The sequence below is a fragment of the Leiobunum rupestre genome, chromosome 2 (assembly GCF_980474605.1).
Source record: "Leiobunum rupestre chromosome 2, qqLeiRupe1.1.hap1, whole genome shotgun sequence".
In the NCBI taxonomy this organism is placed as follows: domain Eukaryota; kingdom Metazoa; phylum Arthropoda; class Arachnida; order Opiliones; family Sclerosomatidae; genus Leiobunum; species Leiobunum rupestre.
Genome location: NC_143385.1, coordinates 15920071 through 15947488, shown reverse-complemented (window position 1 = coordinate 15947488; position 27418 = coordinate 15920071). Strand labels below are relative to the sequence as shown.

The 27418-nt window shown below is 37.4% G+C and overlaps 2 protein-coding genes and 1 long non-coding RNA gene across 8 annotated transcripts in view; 1 reads left to right on the top strand and 2 right to left on the bottom strand.

Annotated features, from left to right (window-relative positions):
• Nucleotides 1-15491: 15491 nt before the first annotated feature.
• LOC149956211 (uncharacterized) overlaps nucleotides 15492-27418 on the bottom strand; it is a 32060-nt gene continuing 20133 nt past the window's right edge. Inside the window, exons 2-7 of one of the 6 annotated variants that reach the window (XR_016478172.1) lie at nucleotides 16635-16833; nucleotides 16536-16570; nucleotides 16433-16471; nucleotides 16333-16372; nucleotides 15832-16267; nucleotides 15492-15763 (exon numbers count right to left, since the gene is read on the bottom strand). This is a non-coding gene — a long non-coding RNA (uncharacterized LOC149956211). Of the gene's footprint in view, nucleotides 15764-15831; nucleotides 16373-16432; nucleotides 16472-16535; nucleotides 16571-16634; nucleotides 16834-27418 lie in introns of all 6 variants that reach the window. The other 5 variants (XR_016478174.1, XR_016478170.1, XR_016478173.1 and 2 more) reach the window with 5 other exon arrangements.
• On the bottom strand, nucleotides 21076-22136 carry LOC149956213 (uncharacterized). The gene is made up of 5 exons (XM_090164669.1): nucleotides 21905-22136; nucleotides 21723-21836; nucleotides 21503-21616; nucleotides 21370-21444; nucleotides 21076-21306 (listed from the first exon to the last, which is right to left on the bottom strand). The coding sequence occupies exons 1-5, from the start codon at nucleotides 22000-22002 to the stop codon at nucleotides 21159-21161; spliced, it is 549 nt and encodes a 182-aa protein (XP_090020795.1). The 5' UTR covers nucleotides 22003-22136; the 3' UTR covers nucleotides 21076-21158.
• On the top strand, nucleotides 26506-27401 carry LOC149956212 (uncharacterized). The gene is made up of 2 exons (XM_090164667.1): nucleotides 26506-26721; nucleotides 26790-27401. Exons 1-2 carry the CDS (start codon nucleotides 26553-26555, stop codon nucleotides 27266-27268), a joined length of 648 nt encoding a protein of 215 aa, XP_090020793.1. The 5' UTR covers nucleotides 26506-26552; the 3' UTR covers nucleotides 27269-27401.

Genomic DNA, 27418 nt, shown 5'->3' with positions numbered 1-27418 from the left:
GGTAATTTATCAATTAAACATAAATATTTAAACTTAACTGAGACCATGAGGGGTCTATGAACTTACCAATACTTTCTTCTTAGGAGCCATGATGAAATATTATCAAAATCGGTTACACGTTATGCCTTGATAGCGAATAAGATTCGGGACCTCTCTACGCTAGCGCCATCGTGAGTCATAAGAGTCGCGACAGCGTTCCGCCGCGAAATCGCACCCGTGAGACGTCCCTTTCTTTTTGGTCTAAGGTTAATCTATTGGTAATTACTTTTAAGTGTAGTCAGAACTTATTAGTAAAGAGACTAACCTGATTTCCTTACAGGCAGCCAATCATTACAGAGGCCGCCCAAGGGATATTCGAAATCCCCAGATGGAAGCAGATGTGTTACATACCTTTAAAGACAATCAGTCGATTAACACACGTGCTGTTGCACGTTCATTCGGATACAATCATTCGTCTGCTTAGCGTGTTCTTCACGATGACGGAAAGTACCCTTATCACCGGCCGAAGGTGCAAGAGCTTACAGCGAACGATTTCCCATTGCGTGATGGTTTGCAGAGCGTTCTGTCCAAGATCCCGTTTTTCCAACAACTCTGCTTTTCAGAGACGAAGACACATTTTCCAGGGAGGGTGTTTTTAACACTCACAAACAGCGCAAATGGGCAGACAAAAATCATCACGCGATATTAACCCGTGGTTATCAGGAAATATTTTCTTTTAACTTGTGAACTGGATTAGTTGGAGACGTTTTGATTGGCCCTTACATGTTGCCGCCAAAACTTAATGGGACAACGTACATTGTTTTTCCTCTTGATGTCTTACCTGACCTTCTTGATGATGTACCGTGAGCAATTTTACGATAAATGTGGTTTCAGCATGACGAGGATCCGGCTCACTTTTCCTTGCGGGTTCATGAATTCCTCAAATAACAATTTCCACAGAGATGGATTGGTCGAGGAGGTTCACTCGCCGGGCCTGTAAGATCACCGGATCTAAACCCGCTAGACTTTTTCTTGTAGGGCTGGATGAAAGATCTTGTCCACGAAACTCCAGTCGAATCAGCGCTTGTCCAATTCGTTGCAGAGGATCACCACGAAGAGAGTTGTACATCTTTACTCAACCCCTATAATACCTTAAATTTTCTGTACTGAATTTTTAAACAGCCTGTATTATATTGAAACACCTTAAAGCTGCGACTTGCTTTAACGCCGTTGATTCTCTATGACTTGGAACTTTAAAAAATGTCAAAATTGAAATAGATTATTTAGTATTATTAAGTTCTGTCTAAAATTATTTGGGAAATGTTTAGGGAATTCTTTGGGAAATGTTTAACGAATTTTTTGGGAAATGTTTAGAGAATTCTTTGGGAATGTTTAGGGAACTGTTAGGAAATGTTATGATAATTTTATGGTATTCTTTAGAAAATATGATTTAATAAAACACATTCGTTATTTTAAACATTCCTTTTAAGAATGTTCTTGGGAAAAAGGTACCAATTAACCTCATATATTTCCCAAGGAAATTCTTTTAGAAATTCCAAAGAATTCCGTTAAAAACTTTCTTAATATTTCTTGAGACATTTTTTATAGTGTTAGAGCTTAGGAAATAGCGCCATCTGCCTTAATACACGTGAGCTAAATATGTGAAGGAATAGCAGACGACTTTTGAATGTTGAAACATTCAGCTGTTGTGAAGAGAATTTCGAACGAGCAGACAGCTTTCATATATTCAATTTAAAACTCGGTCAGTAGGCGGCGATACTTGTGACCAAGCTTATAAGGGTGTCAGGGTAGGTACTGGATGGGCTGCAATGGAGCGATCTGATTGGCTTTGTCGCGAGACCAAAAAATGCCACATTGTTGAATGAAGTGCTCTAAATCGGAGGTCATCCCAGGCCAGTATACATAAAGCTTTGCCTTCCGAGCGCGAGCGTTAATACACTGATGGACTTTGTTAAGTTGTGTCATAATATAGATATGAAGTGAGTTCCGAATAACTAAAATAATAACACCGATATAGTAAGTTGTCCATTACGTGGACATCTTCGTTAAATAACCAGTAGGGAACAACAGCAGGGGTATCTGTGCCTCGGAGCTGGTCCAGCTACTGGTAATGAATTGACAAATAGATTGTAAAGTGGCGTCAGAAGCACGTTACAACTCGGCGTGCTTAGATGGAGTATTGGTATATAAAGCGTGTAGTGTGGCACTGCAGCCCTCCTAAAATTCAGACTTGATCGAGCACGTCAGCAGAGGAGCGCCTGAGAGTGTGTCGGCGATGTATAGCTCTGAACCAGGAACAAAGACCAATGTAGTATTGTATCTGCACAGTTGCAAAACCATTATCTGTAGGCGTGGCGATATCAAGTGTATTGGTTTCTTAATCACGGCCAACCAAGGCTTATGGTCAGTTTGTACGTATACAGGGTTGCCCACAACGTAAAAATGAAAGCGTTCAAGCCCATAAACCACAGCCAATAACTCCTTTTCAATCTGGGCATAGCGCTACTCTGTATCCGTGAACATCGTAGAAGCGTATTCGATAGGGTGACCATCCTGAAGCAATACGGCACCAATACCAGTTTGGCACGAGGCAACTGAGATAATTGGTGGCCGGATCCTATCAAAGAAGGAGCCTCACCAATATCCAGTTTGAGTTCCTCAAAAATGGCCGGATTATTAGAATCCCAGATAAATATTCCTCATACTAGCTTCATTTTATTTATGATAATTCCCTTTTAAAAGTGTCGGCTCTACGTCAAGTAACTCTTTTATCAACCGATGTCGCTATCGTCGTAATCAAAACCAGATAGTTAAGCTACATTTTGACCCAGAAGGCGGGTACTTATAAGTACCCCTCACGTTTATTGGATCGTAAATTTGTCAATAACATAAGTTACAGCAATTTTAAACACTATTTTTTCATAAGATATATCATTTAGGTTAAAGTCCACTAAATAGAGTATAAGTTGTCTAACTATAATACTCTACAATGGCTCTGTGACGACGTTATCATTTAGCTATTTTGAATTGTAGCTTCCTTTGCCATAAATGGATGGCACCACGCTCTCCAGTAAAGTCGCTTTTTTACAAAGAATTGGATAGATTCATGGCCATCTCTAATAACAGGGGCCTTTTCATAATACAGGTGGCAATGATAAAGCCGACAGTTGCCTTAAACATCGTTTTCCAAGAACAGTCAAAACTTTATTACCACTTTATAACGGCTTCTGTTCCTAATAGATTATGGGTGCAATTTCTCTTTAGGTTAGTTTGGTTGTTCGTTTGTAATTCAAACGTGTATTTCTTTATTTCCTATTTGATTGACGGTAAATATTTATAAATCCAACCAAGGTTAATAATTTATGAGTTGGTGGATAAATCATAGTATTCGTTTTCTTCGGTGATTTATCTGGTTATCCGTCAAATACAATTTATCGTAATTATTTTAAAATAAGTAAGTCTACTGCAATCTCAGGGCCCGGTGCAGAGACAATTGAGCAATTCCTGATAGTTTATCGCAATTTAGCGAATCAGATTTAGCAAGCAGTTTTTTTTGCGATCCTCGCAATCGCGGTTCAAGACGTTTTAGCGATTCCTGTTAATCGGCGACACTGTTATTTGGTCGAACTTTTATCCCAAAGTCACGGACCAATGAGCGAGCTTGATTTTTGACGTGAAAAGCTATCATGTGGTTATGGTCTGCTCGCGTTTCAACCAGACATAGGCAAAATCGCGAGTGATTTTTAGAGATTCCCTCTCCCTCAAGAGTGAGAGTGGAACCAAATAAAAATCTTCACTCTTTCCCACATTCGCTTTTCGACACTCGCCGAGTTCACTCTTCCTCAAAGAGTGAAATTAGTCAAGGTCACTCATTTCACTCATATTCTTTGCGGAAAACTAGAAATTTAAGGTGATAAATTTTAATTTGTTCCCAAAAGTATATTTTAGTATACCCTTCCCGTTAATAGATGGCACCACGCACTCCAGTAAAATCATTAAATTAAATTTAAATTCAAATTTCCCGCCTTCTTTATAGCCTGGAAAATTGATCAGAGTGAAAGAGCTGACCTTCACTACCTTCTCTCTTACGAGTGGAGTTTTTTATTAGGGAGTGGAGTGGAAAATGTGGTGGGGGGGAATCACTCGCTAAAATTCACTCCGAGTTTTGCGCAACTCTGGTTTCTACTGGATGTGACGGTGAAAACCTTGCTCCACGGACGTCATTTGGGAAGGGCAATTTTATGAGCTAAAAACGTTCACAAATAGACAGATCAAAACATTGGGCAATGTTCTGTTCTCTATTATCCTGAATTATGCCATAGTCATTTCGATTTAAAATCCAAAAATTATTAAATTTGAGGCGTTTTTGCCCTTTAAATAAAGCTGCTCCCGCCCTCAGACATTCAAGTTCTGCCCCCTCCTGACGAAATCTTGAAATGACGTCCCTGCCTTGGTCTTCTGATTAAAAATTTTCCTATTCTAATTTTTTATTAGTTGTAGCATTTTTATATTTAAATTATTATTATTTAATAAAATAATTTTTATAATATAGTCACGTAAAGCAGAAAATAAAATAGTTCATGAAGATTAGGTTCATTACTATTATCATATGTATAACTTAAAGGTTGGAGTCTTTGCCGATTCTTTTGAGCCTAGGCCTAACTCTTCTAGGCTTGATTTGGTTTTTAATAACGCTGATGGAATATCCCACCAGTGTTGCCAATGTGTGGGATAAATCCCACATTGTGGGATTTTTGGCGATTTTTTGGGCTGTGTGGGATAAAGGGATTTTTAAGCGAAAATCATTGATTTGGTGGGATTTTTGGCCTGAATTTTTGAAAAAGCACTATTTCCAGAAATTCATAAACCGAAAATATCAGACTTCTATTTCTCTAACGCTAGATGCAAGTGCTTGAAAATTACTACTTCATTTTCCCCTTCTAGTTGCAGTATTTCGGGCTCTTTTACTCGGAATACGAGGCTACTGTCTAAGGTAATAAACTTTGAAACGTCACGTGGTTAACTGTTCAGTCGGGGAATGACATGCCCCCTCCACTCAAGGGGGGTGCCTTCAATATACGCTTTTTGGTCTTTTGGACGATTTAATAAAAATGAATTCAGATTTGTTTTGTAAAAATTATAAGTAATTTTTTTTTAAATTTTTTCCCGCGCTGGCCTACGAAACTTGAAAATATTTGGCATGTTTTCCACTGAGTTTTGGGAGGGGGCGTGGCTAAAAACGTGTAGGGGGTTTGGCTGGAAATTTTGGAACTGGACTGTGGGATTTTCGCTCGTCAATCATTGGCAACACTGTATCCCACTTCGACGACTTGTTCCATTTTCGGAAAGCGATCACTTATTGGTCATTCATTTTTCCCCAACCTTTTATTTTTCTAAACTACTTATTATTTAACTTCATCCGCAGAAACCGAGCAAGTTTATAAATTTCAATAAAGCTACATTGGGCTGACTAAAATTCCGACACCAAAAATTCCTTCTCAATTTAGAGATTTTCCATTGGCTTAAATATATATGTTAGTAGCCAATAGTGTGACTCCCAATATTACTAGGATGAATGAAAAGGTTAAAATCTAACGTTGTCCTTCTTTTTAGTATAGTCCATTATGAAAAGGGATAATGAAGCTAAACCCTAAACAAATTTGAAGAAATTTAAAAACTTACTTAATTAAATTTAATATTATATAATCCTTTACAATGCAGTCCATAGGTGGTTCCTTTTAACTTAACATTGCGTATATACTCTCCCCCTATTCGGCTTTCCGTTGCTATGCAACTCGTTTTGAAATTTTTAATGTTTAGGCTTAAGCTGAAAACTATTCGTGAGTTCTGAACCGTTCAACCAGTCCCCATGCGCACTATTCGGCAAAAAAAATTCTAGAACTGCCCAAATGCAAACTATTCGCAGACAAGAACCTCTTGTTGAACCGTTCTAACGGTACCTGCTCAAGAGCAAGTACTGGCCGGAACTCAAGGTTGAAATCTCTAAAATTCGTCTGCACATCGGGCTGTGTACGTCAAATCGTACGATCCTAATTCGAATCACAACTATTCGTACAAAAGTTCTGAACTATCCTGAACTTTTTCGTGACGTCAGAGCTCAGTCCTGGACAGTTCTCTTAACGGTTCAGAACTCACGAATAGTTTTCAGCTTTAGTTTCTCTATTCGGAGTTATAGTCGCGAGCCAGATTTCCCGCACGGTACTGACGTTTCCCAAATAGGACGAAACCGGTCTACCGTTGTAATTTCTGGCTATTTAATTTAATTTAATTGAGTTTTTCACTAGAAGATCTATTTGGTCCGAGTTTCACGTCTTTTTGTTCGCTCGAAAACCTATCGGTACGAGCTATTAGTAAGTTTTTAAATTTCTTCAAATTTGTTTAGGGTTTAGCTTTATTATCCCTTTTCATAATGGACTAATCTACTAATTCGCGTATTATATAATCCTTTACAATGCAGTCCATAGGTGTTTCCTTTTAACTTAACTTCTTTTTAGTGGTTCGTGGTGAAACATACCGTTAGTGAAGATATTTTAATGGAATATAGGTACAGTGGCATACTTATGAAGAATTATGTTACACATGCTATTGTCATCCAACATTTTCTGAAAATAATTTTTGGTTAGAAAATGTAATTTATCATTTTGTTTCTGGGGAAAAATTATTTGAAAATTTTGCTGATAGCAATTTACATTAGTAAATAGGTTTGTTAAAAGCAATTTCTCAAGTGCACAAAAATTACGGAATTGTCTAAAAGTAGTTTTTAAGCAAGCGGCAGCTAGACGTGAAGTAGCTCTTTTTTCAATGGATGTCGCTAGCGTTGAAATCCAAATAGGCGGTACTTGTAGTAACAAGCAAAATTCGCGTTGATTGGATCGATAATAAATAGGTCAATAACATAAATTACAATATTTTTACACGGGATGTATAATTTAGGTTAGAGTCCACTAAATAGAGTATAAGTTGTCTAACTATAATACTCTACAATGGCTCTCTGGCGACGTTATGATTTGGCTATTTTTAATTTTAACTTCATTTGTCATAAACAGATGGCACCACGCTCTCCAGTAAAGTCGCGTTTTTGGAAGAATAGGATAGATTCGTGACCATCTCTAATAACAGGGGTCTTTCCGTAATACAGGTGGAATTGATAGAGCCTCCGCCGCTTGCTTTTAGCTAATATCCGATATCGATAACGAAAACAATGGTCCTGTGATTTAGAGAGCTGCAGAGCAGCGAAAATACCATACCGTTTCCGCTCCGTTTTGTTTCCCGGTATGATACATATATCCGTTTCCGGTCCGCTTTGTTTCTCGTCCGTTGCTTCCGTCCGTTTCCGGTCCGTTTAGTTTCTCGTTTATTATTTCCATCCGTTTCCGGTCCGCTTTGTTTCTCGTCCGTTATTTCCCTCCGTTTCCGCGCCGGTTTATTTCTAACCAATTATTTCCGTTCGTTTCCGCTCCGTTTTATTTGTCGCCTATCATTTCGGTCCGTTTCGGCTCCGTTTCATTTATCGCCAATATTTTCCGTCCGTTTCCGCTCCGTTTCATTTATCGTCAATATTTTCCGTCCGTTTCCGCTCCTTTTCATTGATTGTCAATATTTTCCGTCCGTTTCCGCTCCGTTTGTTTCTCCGATATTATTTCCGTTCGTGTTCCGCTCAGTTTAATTTATCGTCTATATTACTTAATATTTATGCTCTGTTTCCGCTCCCGTTTTATATTTTGCTTTCCCTCAGTATACACTCTTTCTAGAAACGTTTACTGGGCGCCGCCATTATCGGTCAGACAACCAACGAGCCAGCCCTCTACCGCAGAAATTTCATCCCCCCAAAACCGGGTTTCTCATCACCCTCCCCGTAGACTGTAACGTAATGACGAAGCTTTCAATGTACGACGTTTTTTTTCGGAAATTTGCTCCGATCCCGTTCCATTACAACGATTTTTCGGAAATTTGCTCCAATCCCGGTCCATTACAAAGGTTTTGGAAAATTTTACTCCAATCCCGTTCCGTTACAACGATTTTCGGAAATTTGCTCCGATCCCGTTCCGTTACAACGATTTTTCGGAATTTTGCTCCGTGTGATTGCATCATCAGCTATTTGATAAACGTTACTCGTCTTCTACCTAAGGCTCTGGCATTTATAGAGCCTAGTCAAGGTAGAAATTTAACAAGTTGGCAAGCCAAAATATACCTCTCCTCGGAAGAATTGTCCCTAGTGGTATTAATTTCTCGAGACAACCATTAAAGATAGAACCTTCACAATTCAGAGTTATTTACTAAAACCGTTATCCCGGTTCAATCCCGCCCGGTATAAAATTTTAATTTTAATTAAAATAATTGAGACGAAACAACCGGGTTAAATTTATTCAGAATAATATAAATTAAGTAGCTACAACAGCGAGTTAGAAGTACTAAAACAATGCACAATTGAATTTAACCCTATTTACAGAACAAGTTTATGAGTTAAATATAATACGAAGCAAATTTTAATGAAAGAAATATCTACAGAGGGTATTTGCATTTTCCAATATCATATAATGACTCGCACACCCAGGAAATCAATGACTGCATTAGGAATCGTATATGTCCAAATATCCACACCAATAAAAAATGAATTAACAAGAAGCGAAAAACTTACAATTCACAAAGCACAGAAAGCCACTTGACTAAACAACAGCTCGTATATCAATAACTGACCGTAGACGGAATAGTTAGGGCTCTTTATAAATAAAACAAACGAACCCAATTGATGAACTGCATTAAACATCATAATCAGTCGAGAAAACGTTTAAAATAAAATACGAAGTAATGACGACCCAGTTAAAAACCCCGACCACTATGTAAACAACTCGATATTTTCTTCATAAATGGACTATTACCCTTGAAAACTATTACTCTAAACACCCAATAGATAAAAAAGACTGAAAAAACGAAATAAATTACAAAAAACTAACGGTTTCTACCTTTAACCGTTTTATCTGAGGACTGCGCTAAAACAAGATTTGACCTTTAAATTTTCATACGTAAAATATTTAGACTTTAACAAGTTCACAAATATTAAAAAACAAAGTTCAATTAACAATATATACAGATATTGTATTCATCCGTTTAGTAAAAAACCCGCCTTATCATAATGATTATTTTAATCTAAAATTTGTCTTAAGGAAGTCAATGGCTCGTCGGTGAACTATCCGCCTTGTAATAAACGACCCGAGTTCAATTCCTGATCACGATCAAATTTTACATTAAAATACTAAAATATTTAATTAAATAAAAGATTAATATAATTTATAAATATTTAATTAAATAAAAGATTAATATAATTTATAAATATTTAATTAAATAAAAGATTAATATAATTTATAAATATTTAATTAAATAAAAGATTAATATAATTTATAAATATATAATTAAATAAAAGATTAATATAATTTATAAATATTTAATTAAATATAAGATTAATATAATTTATAAATATTTAATTAAATATAAGATTAATATAATTTATAAATATTTAATTAAATATAAGATTAATATAATTTATAAATATTTAATTTAATATAAGATTAATATAATTTATAAATATTTAATTTAATATAAGATTAATATAATTTATAAATATTTAATTAAATATAAGATTAATATAATTTATAAATATTTAATTAAATATAAGATTAATATAATTTATAAATATTTAATTAAATATAAGATTATTATAATTTATAAATATTTAAAATGATGTAGAATAAATTATAGTACCTAACGTTATAACTAAGCGGTTTTCGAAAAACACCGCAGTATAGAAAGTGTCGATGGCTCAGTGGTTAGAGTAAATCTCTTGCACGCAGCAAACCCGGGTTCGAATCCCGACCGGCACCATGAAATTGCAAATTGATACTAAGACGAATACCGTAAGCAATTGGTGGAAACTCTGCCATTGGACGTTGAGATGTTGCATAACATTCAGCACTCGGTCCGTCCCAAAAGTCAATAAGAAAAGTTGAAGAGAAAACGCCCGTACCAACACAACAACCAAAACACAAACACCACAGACTCATCAAACACAACAATTTCAGAACCCACATCCGTCATAACACAAACTCGACCTTCACACCCTACACATATACATTACAATAACGAAATATCCAATCAAACTGAGTTAAAACTGTCACGACGGTGAACTTAAGCGAAAAAACACCATCTAAAACCAATCCATTAACGCTCACCGTCACGCGGTGGTTTTGTCAACCCTTCAAGAAACTGCGTACGCAATGATTAACCTTTGCACGGAAAATGCGTTCGCAGGACAGACACACAGACACGGTAATTGTATTACCCCTCCTAGGGGACTTTATCCCCTCGGAGAGGTAAAAATATGACACAAGTGTGTAATGTACAATTGACAACCATTTTTAGGTTAATACAACTAATTGGCTTGGTAAACACTCGATCCATGCCAAATAGATCGAATACATCTCTACAACTCCTATTCTACCTTAGAAATGGTTTCTTCTGAGAAACTGTTTGAATCGGTGTTAATGCTAGTTGATAGATATAATAGCTCAGCTAACGTTCTTTGATACACTGAACCAAGTCACCTGTTATTAGTCATAACCCACTGTAAACAATAGCAAATAATTATCTATGAAAAAAACAAGGCTTAGAATACACACAAAGTATTAATTAAAGTGTAAGATTCCTTATTATCATTTATTATTACCTGCAAGGTCGTAGAGAGGGTCCATCCATGTTGTTAATTAGTCCATGGTCCAGCAGCCTTATTTTAGTGTTTCATAAATCGTCATCTGAGTGAGCCTTGGCTCCAGGGGCGGACCGTTAACTTTGGGGGCATTGGACTAACACTGTTTGGGGCCTACCCAACTTTGGGTTAGTTGTGGCTACTCATTCGACATTGTAAAAATTATTTTTTACCTCTTTTTAATTTTTAATTTAAATTGTGACCCTGGGCTGCAGCCCTTAGAACATGTCTAAATCCGCCCCTGCTTGGCTCTGTGAAGAGTTTGACAAAAACATTTTTCGAAAAGTGTTTAAGAGCTAAAAAAACACATTTCAATAATTTAAAAGAATCTGATCTACCGCGTTATATTATTTATCTTTTTAAAGTAGGTAAAAAGTGTTTACTTCTCAATTTATTTTCTCAGCTCATAATTTTCTGAAAACAATCAAATGCAAAGTCACTGTCAGACCAAATATACAATAGGTCGAATCACCTATGGCCAACGCCATCTATCGAGCTAAAGAAAAACTACAATAGAGGCGCCACATGCTTCAATTTGCTAAAAGATCGAATAGTTTATAATGAACCATTCAATTTAAAAAAATAATTTACCAATAAATTGGTTCTTTTTACTCTATAAATGAATATTTATTTAAAAACGCCTGCTCTTTTAAGGAAATTATTTTTGTCAAAATTGAGATTCATACTTCAACAGGAAATAAACTCTCCCGAGTGTAATCGAAATGACTTTTACTGTACATGATGGTTGGACATGTTTCAATCAGGGTCATGAAGTTGTATCTCCGGAATAGGCTTCCTTCGAAACTCTGCATGAAGAAATGCAGATAAACAGTCTGAAAACACGACCAAAAATAGTCATCGGTTAAAAATATTTAACAAAAAATGCTTTTTTAATGAACCCTCAACATTTTCACCAAGATATTTGCATCCGGATTCTCCACAAGTGTGTTAAATCCGTCGTAGTTTTCTTAAAACTAGTCCGAAAGAATTTTCGATATCGGTAGAGGCGTTACAAAGTTATGCTAGAAAATGTCAAGTCCTAAATCACTTCTTTCTGAAAGTTTGATATTCAAATAACGGTTTTATTAGGCACTATGGAAATGTTATACGGCCTGTCTGGTGATGTTTTTTTAGATAACCGGGGAAAATATGGAACGCTTTGACCAATTTTTAGATATATCTAATAAATTCAATGAATGCGTATCATTATAAAAATATTGATCTAAATATGTCTTAGTAATGAACTTGGCAAAAAGGTTGCTACTTGTTTGAAAAACCACCAATGGGCTGATATTTTAAGAATAATTAAAACACGTTCTATTTAATATCCTAATTTTATAATTAAATTATTTGTGGCTACTTCTGCATTTTTTGTTATTACGAGTAACGAATAAAAAATTTAAACATAACCTTTGGTGTATATAAATCTGAAATAGAAAGATAAACTAAAAATAGTTTCCAACTTTTGATTGCGCTTACATGGTTAAATAAATTAAAAGATTTAAATTTGCACAAAATTGTTTTATTATAAAGAATTAAAAACAGTCAAAGTTTTGGGACGTTTCGGAGGTTAACAAACGTAAACTGATTTACAATAACAAAAATTAGCCATAGTTTAAACAATAATTACAGGTAAAAATAGTTTCCTTAATCTGGGATCGGGACGTCAAGTGCAAGAATACTCCTACATCTATTGCTCATCATCTTAGGTCCTATACTCGAAGAACGAATATTTGGTCAAATGTACTCTCTGATATTATAGGAATTATAATTATAATTATATATTTTTTAAATCTGTAGATCTGACAGTATAACGATTAAATCTATATTAAATTTATAAAAATGATAATTAATATACATAAATTGGGTGTCCGAGGCATGGTTATTCGTGGCTTCGGTAGTCCAATGGTAGTGGCGTTGAGACGGTAACGCAAAGGTCGTAGGCTCGATTCCTGCCCGAGGTGATATGGTTTTTCTCAATCACTCTGGTATGGCACCCCACGCAGAGATATTCCTTGGTTTAAATGAAACTTCTATTAAAAATTCCTGGGTAAAAACCAAAAACATTTTATCATTATACTTATATAACCCTGACCATTAAACAAAAACAGGGGCTTTTAATTTTAATAAACTAAGCCTGATAGATATGTAGGAAACTGGATCATAATGTAAAACGTAAAGGCTCGTCCAATGAAATTTGTACATAACACTGCGTTAGCGTGTTTAAAGGCTAGCTGCGTTCTCCTTGTGTTTGTTGCTCCTAGGAGATATTAACTTATCGATGGTCGGGGCTTGTGTTACCGAATTAATTTTGTTATTAAACAAAGTCAAAGCGATTACGTTTAAAATACCCAATTATAAAGTTGCGTTGCTTTCCGATTCGTAGATAATTAGAAATAATTAGTAGAATGCCAAAACAATTTGAATTTTAGCGTGGTGATAGACGTAATTGACTACACGTTATTTCTCATTGGCCGCTATCCCCAACATAGAGTTCAGACTTGGATACCAAATGTAGATGCTACTGATTCCGTGGCCGAATCTGAAAAATCTCCTAAAAAACCATGAGTTTCTACTACTGAATTTTGTACGCGAGTGCTTACATAATTTTAAAAACACGCGCTCACGCTTTAGAGCGCGCGCTAAATTGGCCATATGTACCAAGGATATTACAAGAATGATTTTGGTAGGATAGTGGGAACTAGTTAACCTACTAGATGCCGTGGGAAAAATCGTAGTCAATGATGTCACAAACTTGGTGGGGTAAAATTATCGTTCAAAATAAATGCCGCAGCGGAGCGCTACACGTAAAATTAATTTTAATATTAAATAAAGTTAACGACGGTATTTCATCAAGTGAGTGACATTTTAAAAAAAAATTAACGAGAAAAATATAAAGTAGTTAAGTTTCTATTCTGATAATCTATATGGAACTTACTCTTTAGTGATTTAGGAAAGTGAAAGTGTCTTTTGTAATGAAAGATTTAACATTTACGGTGTTGCAACATCGTGATTTGAAATTCGCTTTGATCGAATAACGGTTTTCCCAGCGAAGAATCGCGTGTAGCAAAATCCATACACCTTCTTGTGGACCAAAGAATATACACCCCCAGGAATGGAAAGTTGGATATTATTGGTCGCGGCACTAGGTAGTCTCACCAACTTCCGGTAAAAGAAAAAATCGTCTGCTCATAGTTTGGTCAAAAAAAAAGTCTTCCAGCCTAGGTTTTTCCAAATTTCTCTTATTCTTAAATTCTTTTTCTTTCAAGTAGTGAAATAATTGTAAAGTGAAAAGTATGTCGGATATCAAAAGAACAGGTAAACAAAACTTAATCGTGTAAAAATCAACATTTTTAAACAAATTTTTCTTTCATAGTTGCTTGTACTGCTGCATTGAAATGCACCCTAAAACATATGAGCGATAATTCGAAGGACTTTTCACATTTGGATGCTGTATCTTTCTTCAAAATACTATCTAATTATGAAGAAATATCATTTAAACATGTCTTCTTCTCTTTAAATGAAGTTTTAACCACCGTTGTTACCTTAGATGTAACGCAAAGTAAATCCCGAGAGGATTATTTCATGGAAATGCACAAAATTTTATTAGATAAAGTTATTCGTGAAAAATTGAAAACAATTTTTGGAAAAGTGCAAAGTTTTGAAGGGTTGACTGACAACTTAAAAAAGTTTTGCATTAGTTTATTTTTGCAAGACTTTTCCCACAAACTTATGTTGGAATTAAAAATTGTCGTTGAAAACAATGTTTTAAAAGATAATAAAAAGAAAGACAAAGAACGGAAACTACGAGAAGAGTTGGGGATAAACGAAGTTGTGTACAATGTTACTGATAAGCCCAAGCCTCAACTTGATACGTTGAATTTTGTAGCAGGTTTTGTTGTGCAAAGATTGAGTGTGAAAAATTGACCACAAACTATAATAAAAGCGCTTATAAAAGATACATCCGACTCATCTAAGTCAAATGCAAGTGAAGAATGGACACTTGCTCTCACTAGAGGGTAGTTAAGATTTGTTACTGAAGAGTGTTAGGAATTATTTATCAAAATTAAAAATATTGCTGACAACTATTACAATTACAATTTGACCAAACTAAGAGGATCAAACATCAAAGAAATGGCTACGAATAAAATAACAGAAGATCTAATCAAGGATTGGGAACAACTTACTAACGGAGATCAAAAGTGGTTTTGTAAAGTTGTAGATATTTTCCTCAATACTAGGGGAAAAGTTCTAGTAAAGGATTGTAAAGAGGAATATCAACATGAAATCAAAGAATCAATCAAGAGAAAATTTTCATTAAGAAAAGCCTTGAAGGAGAAAAATAAACAAGATGGCATTACTTTGAAAAATCCCAAAGTTGGAAAAGAAAATTATCCGTTAAAAAAAATGGTAAATGTGAATCTCTCATATCTAGTCAAAGTCAACCGTCGGGGTCAAGTATTTCAGACTATAGTTTTTAAAGATGATCCAGATACGGATTTATATTTGCAATATATGTAATTTTTACAATAACAAAAAGCACACTGAATTTTTTAATGAAGTGTATCAATTTCTCAATGAGCATATTTCGTCGCTTTAAAACCAAAACCACGTGATTTGTGCACAAAGTTACGTGTTTTTGGTTTTAAGGCGACGATTAATAGTTACTGGGAATTGATGGCATTTTTTTTAGTGATGATAAAAGTGCCTAAATATATTATGTAAATCTTGCTTAAATGCATTAAAAATGTTAAAAATTTATTGGTCAATTGTTGTATTTCCACCAAGCGCTTCAAGAACCAATCCTTTCAGGGATTTAAGTTTGTCAATATTGCATTGGTATTGCCATACAGAAGGCTTAGTATTTCTTCCGCTAGCAGCTCGGTGACGTCCAAACTCCTGTTCGAGAATTTTGATGCTGGGTTAGTACGTAAGACGCTCCTTTCTTTAATAGAAACTTGACAATTGCAGATGTTGGTAGAGCTAGTAAATGTAGACGTAAAGCTATAAATCTTAAATTGATATAAAAATTTGACATTTAAATATTGTACCGGTCATTTTCAGTCCTTCTATTGTTTCACGACTAAGCAGCATGTTTAACCTTTCTGATTTGGAATATTCAGCCGGTCTGGTCATGACTTCCCTTTCCCAGTCGTTCAAATAATTCATGAAGTCCACTTCCAACCACTAAAAAAGAAAAACCTATTAATAACGTGTTAAATATATGAAAATATAATTAATCTTTCATCATCTGCAATGCGATACGGAGCTTTATTTCCTAGTGCTCCGCATGGCTCCGGCTCTGGAGCCGTCTTAGGCTCCAGTTCCGGCTCGAATACGGCTCCGGCCCCGACTTAAACCCTATCGGCTCCAGTGGCTCCGGTGAAGACCAGACTCGGATCTGGAGCCGCGGCTCCGGCTCCAAGTGTTTCAAACCGGCTCCAGGAGCCGGCTCCAACACTTTTATGGTAATTTTATATGTCTAAGCTTTGGGAGCGTCAATAAATTACGTGGGGCGTTTAGGGGAGGGAGGGGATCAAGCTGAATCTCACCCAATCTCACGTGGAGGAGAAAATATCACGTAATTTTTTTCTGCAAGAAAAAGTGTAAAATTGCGATAAACTGGGTTAAATTAAGTAATTCAACCCTTACACACCATCCTCAGCCCGGCAAATATCACGTAATTTTTTTCTGCAAGAAAAAGTGTAAAATTGCGATAAACTGGGTTAAATTAAGTAATTCAACCCTTACACACCTTCCTCAGCCTGGCAAATATCACGTAATTTTTTTCTGCAAGAAAAAGTGTAAAATTGCGATAAACTTGGTTAAATTAAGTAATTCAACCCTTGCACACCTTCCTCAGCATGCCCAATGACCTCTATTGCCCAAGTGTACGTGGTGATCGGAAAAAGATATGCTGCAGTACATGCGGTATCTACTTTTCATCCATCACAAGAGCTGCAGAGCACCGGCGTGCGGTCCACAGAACACCACCTGCACCAGCGTGCAAAGTGTGATCTTCACGGATTGTGGCACGCCGAGTTATTGAGCTTCTGTGTACAAGAGAGAACGGTTTTAAGTGGCTAAATCAGAGCGAGGTTGAAGGAGGAGATGATTTTACTGAAAACCACATGGACATGTTGGTTCCAGTAGTCACTCTTGAGACCACACATGAGTCCCCGTGGACTGAATTAGAATGAATATTCATTTACGAATTTTAGTAGTTCCTTAATACTTAAAATTTAAGTAAGTTATTGTTCGATTTTCTCACTGTGATTCTAGACTACGTTCTGTCTAAAATACTAGTCTTAACTTGTCTTATATATAAATAATTAAGCAAATTACGTTTTTTTAAATAAATCCAACGCAATCAAACACAGATTAACGTATTTACACTAAAGATACACACTTTGAAAAATCTCACGTGCTATTAGGGGGAGGGAGGGGGTCGAGCCTAATCTCACGACATCTCACCAATGGGAGAGGGGGGGGGGGTTGAAAAATCAGCAAAATCGCCTCACGTAATTAATGGACGCTCCCTTTTTTGTTATGAATTTACGAGTCCTAGCAGTAGGAGTGGTACACTCCACTGGTAACTTTGTTATCTATCTTGTGTAAAAATAAAATAAAATATTTTTATTAGTATTGATGTTGTGAAGTTTATTTAACGCTTTGATTAGCTTTTGAAACACAATTGTGTATTCTTTCACAGAAATATTAGTGTTATCTTAATATATACATGCGCTTAAAACAGTAATTAGTGCAATCGGAGTCGGCTCCGGCTCCGGCTCTAGGATTTTGCATCCGGCTCCGGCTTTTTAGGGAGCTGAGTTTTGGCTCCGGCTCCGGCTCCGACACATCGGATGTGTCGGAGCCGAAGCCGGAGAAAACACTCGGCTCCCTAAAAAGCCGGAGCCGGAGCCGGATCTGAGGAGCACTATTATTTTCCTTTAGATACCGGGAAGCTTCATTGCAGTTTTTCACATTGCAATCGAAGAATTTGTTGAATGATCTTAGAAATGACACCGTTTCTGTATAGCTCTTTTTGTCATGTTTAAACATAATTTCAACTGTAGAAGCAACTGTTTTGCTCAGAACTTGTGTTGCGTATGAAACTTTCATTTTAGACTGGTTATTCAGAAATACATGAGAATAGGTCAATTTGCGCAAATGTTTGTCTCGAAGTAGTTTGTAGTATAATCTCACAATCACTTTGAAAATAATAAATTCACGATTTTTCCACAATTTTCTACTTAAGGGAAACGAGGCATTCCTAACGGTTTTCATTAGATGGGGACAGTGGCGTACCTAGGGGGGGCGGGAGGGGCGGTCCGCCCCGGGCGGCACTTTCTAAGGGCGCCATTTTTCACTCAAGAAAAAATTCGTGTTTCTAGTAATGGTTAACGTTTTGTCTTTTCGCGTAGTGAGCAGGCCCGGATTTAAGGGTAGGCATCCTAGGCACGTGCCTAGGGGCCCCCACAAAAAAGAGGGCCCCCACAAAAATAAAAAACAATTCCCGGCCACGGGTTTAAAGGCATTATAAGTCACTAGATGACTTGGTCCTAAGGTGGTGCCTTGGGTATTAGCCTAGCTGATTATTATTATTATTATTATTATTATTATTATTATTATTATTTTTAGTTTTGCGTTTGTAGACTGTTTATTGTATGAGGACTTAATAGTTTAAATGTTGTTATAATTTTCGTAACTTTTCGTAACTTTAAAACGCCGCCCTGTTATAAAAGGGTGTGTAACTACGGCAACTAATAAACCTGTTAACCTGTAAACAAACCGGTTTGAACAACCAAGGCTTAGGAGCTAAAATGAACTACAATATAGTGTCAAGTTGTTGTTAATGTAATTAATTTGCAAATTAATCAAGTTCTCGGAGACTCACGTTCTAAAATAAATTTGCATTGTCAAATAAAAGAAGCAGGTTTATTGGAAAAAATAGTTGAAATTCAGGTTGACCTTTTCTGGTGCATATATAAGGTTGGAGTCTTTGCAGATTCTTTTGAGCCTAGGCCTAACTCATCTAAGCTAGGTATGTTTTTTAATAACGCTGGTGGAATATCCCACTTCGACTTATTGGTCATTTTCCCCAAACCTTTTATTTTTCTAAATTACTCACTATTTAACTTCATCCGAGCGAGTTTATAAATTTCAATAAAGCTACATTGGGCTGACTAAAATTCCGACACCGAAAATTCCTTCTCAATTTAAAGGTTTTCCCTACATATGTTGGTAGCCAATAGTGTGACTCCCAAAATTACTAAGATGAATAAAAATGTTAAAATCTAACGTAGTCCACCTTTTTACTGGTTCGTGGTGAAACAAACCGTTAGTGAAGATTTTTGAATGGAATAAAGGTACAGTGGCATACTTATGAGTAATTATGTTACATATGGTATAAGTATTAACCAAGTTATTAAATACGAATTTTACTTTCCTGAGTCCGGCGGCTACTAACGTAGTAATAACCGTAGATAAATGTTCGTCTAAGTTTTAGCCGATCGTGCAGGGGCGTAGGAACCAGGGGGGGGGGGCAATGGGGCAATTCCCTAGAATTTTGCTATGAGGGGCAGCTAATGTTATTGCCCCCTGCCTCCTCCAACCTTTTCGTCAGTTGAATTCTTCAAAAGGCTCAAATTATCATTTTAAAAGCATATAAAGCTTATAGAACCTCAACTGTGTTTAGATTTCAGTCTTTTCCCGCCAATTTTCACAGTAGTAAAGCTACACCATTGAGTTTCGAATATTATAATACGTGTCTACGTACGCTATGATGGGAAAATATAATCTTAAAACCTTCATATCACGAAAATGGAAACACGTGCAAACAATTTTGTTTGTTTTAAATACGTTTATCACATCTTCACGAATTATGAGTTCTACTTTACTTCACTTTAACTTACATTGTTAGACTGCCTTGAAATCAGCGTTGCCAGACGTACAATAATTATTGTACAAAACAATAATTTTAGGTTAAAATTTTGGTCGTACCATGGTTTTACCATAATGTTAGGCTTGTACAATATTGTACGCTTATTTACAATAATATTATACTATATACTTTACATGGCGTTTTGGCTCTTTTGGAAATTGGGAGGGGCGGCAAATTCATGATCCGCCCCGGGCGTCAAAGGGTCTAGGTACGCCACTGGATGGGGAGCATCTGAGATAAAAAAAATTCGACGGTCTTCGTCAATGGAGTATAGATTGTTGGTGAAGTAAGGCACATCTGCATTTCCTCCCTCAAAGTTGGTGTGGCATGTTCTAAAAAATTTGCGGTTAGTCGAAGCTCCATCAGCGACTACAGCAAGAATTTTGAAACCGTGTGATTCTAATCTACGAATTGCATCCCATATAATTGTATACAATGCACTAGATGTTTCTGTTGTAGTCGGAAAGTAGGCGAATGGTATCTTGATACTTGTAGTAATGCCTCTTATCATTAGCTGTAAAATGTGTGTTGCAAGCGGGGGAGTAGAAGAACCTTTTTCTTTTTGTTCAATATCGTCCAGTTTATTATGATCTGGTGATATGTCTTTAAATCCGGTTAATAAACCTGAATTTTTATAACTCACCAGATCAGGTTTTATGTCAAGCTCATCTAATAGTAACACGAAATATTTTTGGTGTTCTTCTAGTTCGTGGTTTCTTTCACCATTTCAAGAAATTTTTCATTATTAAATCCGCTACCATTATCAACTGTGTGGCTGTGATTACACAATGCTCTAGTTGTTGGCATTGGTATAATTTTTGATTTCCTCATGATTTCGTAAGATGCCTTAGATTTGTTTTTCAAATAGGTACACCAATTTAAAAACCCACGATCCCACCTCATTCCATATTTGGAGGTGGTCATGGACTTGATTTGTTCTTTCAAAACAATGGAAGTGAATGAATCATCATATTCATCTTGAAGTGTTGCCTTGCATAGCTTCTCTATCAGCTGTCTCTTCTTTTGGGTTGTTGAGATTTGTATTACATTTTTAGTAGAACGTTAGTAGTAGGAGAGTGTATGTTCAAGCACTAGGGGGAGCAAGGGGAGGCAAGGGGGAGAAGGGGGAGCAGGGGGAGGCAAGGGGAGAAGGGGGAGAGAAGGGGGAGAAAAGGGGGAGAAAAGGGGTCGATACTTAGAGGACAGAGAACTGAACTACTTTGATATATCAATACTTAGAGGACAGAGAACTGAACTACATTGGTATATCGATACTTAGAGGACAGAGAACTGAACTACTTTGATATATCAATACTTAGAGGACAGAGAACTGAACTACTTTGGTATATCGATACTTAGAGGGTGGAGAATGATGTACAATATGCTTACTATTTAAAAATGCAGGAGTCAAATGTCATATCGAAACATATTTATTCAAAATTCGACGTACTCCATCATGTTTTGAAGCACTATATTGATGAGCCTCAACATCAGCCCCCCGTCTCTTTCCGGAACATTTCCTTCCGCTTCTCGGAGCTCCCAGCGCCTTCGTATCACCAATCTCCATAATCGGTCAACAACACTAGGAATATCATATTGTTAATACACTATAAAGAAATTTCGGGTAGTATTTTGAACAACATACTGTGTGCCTCGCACGTTAGGTTGAGGGTGAGGTGTCTCGTCCGCCTCCATCTGTGCATCAGCATAGGATTGTCCGCTATAGAAAAATAAATTAATACACCCTTCCTAAAGCATAAATATATTTAAGTCCGTACCTGTCGCTTATAATTTCTGATATTTCAGCTATGATAGCTAACAATAGGTTATCGGCACGGTCCCCGGGAACATCTATCATGGGGAAAATCTCCTCCACTATGGAATTTATGATACTATTTTAGAACAAGGATAAAATATGTTAAAACTTTAATACATGTCATAGTATAGATGGCATTTAAAAAAAAAAAACAAAAACAAAATAAAAACCCAAAAACATACGTTATCCCATTGGCATTATTCCCCGTTACGACAGAAATCATTGCGTTCGGATTTGGTGGAATTTCCTCCAAAAGCGAGGGACTCGGGGCGTAAGGGAGCGTGTCAGCATCAGAACTACGCAGAATTAATTTTACAATAGAGAAAAATGTGGATTTAACCAATACATAAAATATTATACTTACTCATATTCAGGTTGAGAGGACGGCAGCCTAATAGCAAAGTCGATATCGCGACTGTACTCTCCGGAACTCTCTGAATAAGTCCTGGAACGCTTAACCATTTTTAGAAAAGTGTCTTGTCGATTTGTGATTCTTAATTTCAAGCGTGTCTGGTATTTATACCAAGTTTACCCTTTCTATATTATTTCAAGAATCATTCCAATGTACAATTTATCGGCCTTCCCGGTTTGTTTAATAAACAAACTATTTATTTCACCATTATCTCTTATCATTTCTGTTGTTCATACAGTTCAATTATTGAATACGAATTTTGGAAACTTTTGAGTAATTTGTTGAGATTATGGTATCAATGACGAATCGTCATTAGTCACTTATAAAAATTTTGATTGGACGATCTTAAGGTGACGTCAATCTTCATATCTTCCATGCACAAATAACAGCATTTTTAAGTATTTAGATTGCGGAAAGTTTTGACTGATATCATTTTATATCGTCATCCTTAATTAATTTTATTGGATGGCGTTAATCACGTGATAATAGTATCACGATATAAAAGAGAGGACGTATATGGGATATCTATCCATTATCGCTTTGACTTTAGTCAGCCATCACGATTCTGTACCTAGTAAATAAAATTTCAATTATAATGTTTCTCTGTGAACAATGTCCCTCTCAGTTTTCCGCGAAAAAAAATCTTTTCCGTCACGTTAGTGAAAAACATGACGAAAAAAGGTTTTCGTGTGATGAATGTGGAGCTGCCTATACCCGCCGCGTTAAATTAATATCCCATATCCAGAAACACCACCGTAACTCTTCGGATAACCAAGAACAAAGATCCGATCCATCTGTTGATGGAGCCGTTCACTCGCCGCGAGCCGCCGGCTCACCTACCGAAGTTTCCAACCAAACCGTTCTTCCCACTGTACCGGTAACTCTCCCCTTCGTACCGAAGCATCTCAACGCTATACCGGCGACTCTCATGCCAGCACCGAGACCTCTCCTGCCCGTACCGAAGACTCTCAGCGCTGTACCGACGACTCTCCTGACCGCCCCGGGACCTCTCGTGCCCGCTCTACCGTCGCTCGACCTCGCTCCGTCGACTCTCAACGCTGTACCGACGACTTCCCTCTCCGCAGTGAAGGCACTCAACGCTGTACCAACGACTTGCAACGCTGTATCGTCTACTCACCCTGTTGGATCGACAAACGATGTAATTACCGCTAATCCCGATCCGAATTATCGAGAAGGTATTCATTGGAGTCAAGAAGCCGGTCCCTCCCATCGGGCTGACTACGTTCCTAACCAAAATAGACTAGTACATCGCGTCAAACGTTCACGACCCGAATCGACAGGAACTCCAGCTAAAAAAAGACGGAGAACGGACTCTTTCAATTTCAGGGACAGTCAGTTCAACGATGATCTTTTAGCAAATATTGTTTACCAGGAGATACTAGACAATGAAAACGACGAAAATGCGGGAGAATTTATGCAGCAGTGGGAATCGGCGAACCAGAGTACTCAACCGGAAAATCTCGACGAAAGCGCACCCGCGCCGGATCAATTGGAGGAGATATTCGCCCTCGATGATAACGTCTTCGCCGCACGTTTCACCCCATCGCGAGTGGAAACGGATGTGGAGCTTTTCATTACACGTCATCGACATGCGATTAAAAACTACGTAATAAATAAGCTTTCAATCAAGAAGGGATTAAAATGGTACCTAACAGTCCGATGTCGATACACTCGTCCCTTGGCCAACGAAGCGGGATTGGCCGAGGTAATGCCCTATTTCCGTGGATGTTCCTACGCCACGTTAAGTCCGGAAGTGATAAGTGAACAAATCGATGAGAGTATTAAAAAAATTGCGCAATCTATGGCGGAGTTCGAAAATCAGGGATCGGGATGGGTTTTGGATCGAATTCTTTTTCTCCAAATCAACATTATCACCTACGCACCGTTAGTGGGTGGATCTTTCATCGAAACACCAGTGAGACTCGTCAACAAAAAGGCTATCATCAACGTAAGAAATAATGACGAAAGGTGTTTTCTTTGGTCGATTTTAGCCAAACTGTATCCCGTAGAACGTAACCCTAATCTCGTACGCAACTACATTCGGTATGAAAACGTATTGAATCTTTCGGATGTTAAATTTCCATTTGAATTGAATTCGGATCGGATAAAGAAATTCGAAATCAACAATGACATTTCCATTAACGTATTCGCGTACGAGGGTGTAGTTTTCCCGCGCTTCGTGAGTGAACGAGTCGTCGACGAATCTCGACAAATAGATTTGCTACTTCTAGCCGAAGGGGGAAAATTCCATTACTGTCTGATAAAGAGTTTAAGCCGCCTCCTTAGTGACCATACCAAAAACTGTAGAAAAACCTACTATTGTCGCTATTGTCTCCACCGTACGGCCGGAACGAACGCGGAAAGTAATCACCAAATACACGTGGATATTTGTAAATCACACGGACCTCAACTAGTCAAGATGCCTACTAAAGATCCAGTTCTCGGGTTCAAGAAATATGGATGGTGCCAAAAGGTAATATTAAATTTTATTTCGAATTTTTGTTATATTATAGTTTACTAACGATTATATCCTCTAGGTACCTTACGTAATATACGCCGATTTCGAGGCTATTTTACCTAAGGCGCATACTTGCATGCCGGATTCTACTTTATCCTCCACTACAACATTATCCCTCCACATATCATGTGGTTGGAGCTATTGTATCATTGGTCCGGATGGGAAACCTAGCGAGCCCGTAACGTATAGAGGCGATGGAGCTACGCTTCAATTTCTAAATGCGCTTCAACGGGAGGAGGCGATCATACTCGAGAGGATAAAAGAAGTCAAGCCGTTGAATCTGACAGCCACCGAAGAGACGTCATTCCAATCCGCATATATGTGCTACGTTTGCAACAAACGATTTACATCGAAGGATATCAGAGTTCGCGATCATGATCACTATAGCGGTTCGTATCGCGGGCCAGCCCACCAAAGTTGCAACCTTATGCTTAAAGCTCCTAAGCACATTCCAGTATTTATGCATAATTTAAGCTCCTACGACGCGCATTTAATAATGCAACAAATCGGGACGGTGAAAGATAAGGATATCAACTGTATTCCAACAAATTCAGAAAGATATATTTCTTTTTCTCTCGGAAAACTACGGTTTGTCGATTCGGTGAGATTTCTACTCGCCTCATTGGAAACTCTAGTAGCCAACTTATCGAAAGGTGGAGCGGCCAAGTTTCCTATTCTCAATTCCAAGTTCGCGCCGGAGGAAGTCGCTCTGTTATTACGCAAGGGAGTGTATCCGTACGATTTCATGGACAGTATCGGTAAATTCGCAGAAACGTCTCTACCTCCAAAGGAAGCTTTTTTTAACATCCTCACGAAGGAAGATATAAGTGAAGCTGACTATCAACACGCTCAAAATGTGTGGGATACATTTGAAATCGAGAATCTAGGTAAATAGATCTTATTTTGCCATGTATTTTATTTCCCAGTATGTATTTTATATTTCATTTTATTTTCATTTTTAAGGGGAATATCACGATTTGTACGTCACTTCCGATTGCTTACAGCTCGCGGATGTATTCGAATCGTTTCGAGCCATCTGTTTAAACTACTACCGTTTGGACCCTGCACATGCATTTACTGGACCGGGCTTTGCGTGGGAGAGCGCCCTCTTCATGACGGGTGTTGAACTCGATTTACTCTTAGACCAGGATATACATTTGATGATCGAGCGAGGTATACGCGGAGGGGTGTCGATGATATCACACCGTCACGCTGTAGCAAACAATACGTATTTACCAGAATCGTACGATCCTGAAAAACCTGATACTTTCATCACATATCTAGGTATATATATATATTTTTTATTTATTTTAGAACGTTTAATTAGTTAACTATAATTTAATTATCCCTTTGTATCCCTCCCAGACTGTAACAATCTTTACGGGACAGTAATGACCGACCCCATGCCGACGAAAAACTTCAAGTGGTGCGAAGAAAATCTGGATAGCATCCTAAACCATCCCGACGACCATATCAAAGGATATATACTGGAAGTGGATTTGACATACCCTAGCGAAATTCACGACGATCATAACGATTATCCATTAGCTCCAGAAAAGCGTCCAATTTCAGTCGCGGAACTATCACCATACTCCAAGACGCAACTACAACATCTTAACATTCCAGTAAAAGACAGTTTACCTAAGCTGGTTCCAAACCTAAACGCGAAGAACAACTACGTCGTACACTACAGGAACCTTAAATATTACGTCAGTAAAGGGATGAAAGTTGAAAAGGTTCATCGAGTACTGACGTTCGACCAGAGATCCTGGTTACGGGACTTTATCAACTTTAACACTGAGAAGCGTAGAACAGCAGTCAATGACGTGGAACGAGATTTCTTTAAATTACAGAATAACTCTGTTTTTGGTACGTATATTCACCTTTCCTTTAAAGCGAAATTATATTGTATTTCTAAAAAATATATATATATATATCCAATTTAAAGGTAAAACGATGGAGAATTTGCGAAATCGCATCAATTTTGTTCTCGCACAAACTCCGGAAAAGGTCACTAAAAAGGCGAATTCACCGGCATTCGAACGGTTTACGATCTTTAACATGGACCTTGTTGGGATTCATTTAAAAAAGAAGAGTTTGACCCTGGACCGACCCATATACACAGGATTCACGATCCTCGAGCTCTCCAAACTCCTGATGTACAGATTTCATTACGATGTAATCAGAGCGCGGTACGGAGATAAGGCGAAACTCTTATTCACCGATACCGGTATGTTAATTTCTTTTTAAAGGGATATATTTAAAACAAATGTATTAATAAACGTTTCTCTTTAACAGACAGTCTTACTTACGTCATTGAAACCAAGGATCTGTACAAGGACTTTGGAGAGCAAGCCGACAATTACGACTTCTCCGCGTATCCCCAAGACCATCCGCTGTATAGTGCGACGAACTGCAAAGTTCTAGGGAAATTCAAGGATGAGCTATCATCGGTCCCCATCCAAGAGTTCTGTGGCTTAAGGCCGAAGATGTATTCCATTCTATCATCCAATGGGGAAAAGAAAACAGCAAAGGGCGTCTGTAAACGTGTCGTCAAAAAATACGTTCGACATGAGGAGTATAGGGATTGTCTACTCAACATGAAAGTCACCATGGCGAAAATGACGAATATACAAAGTAAAAAACACGAATTATTTACAGTGCAACAGTCCAAACTATGTCTTAATCCTTGCGACGACAAGCGGTACATTTTGGAGGATGGAGTGACGACTTTGGCTCATGGTCATTTCAACATTCCCGCGCAACAGATTGATTAACCCGCGCCGCGCGATAAATTGATGATTAACCCGCGCGCGAAATATAAATATCTTAACACGCGCACGCGATGCTGGGGCCCACCCGCCCGCCCGCGAAAGAGTTTGAAATGAAAAATAAAATTATTTGAAAAACTTTATTGAAAATCTCTT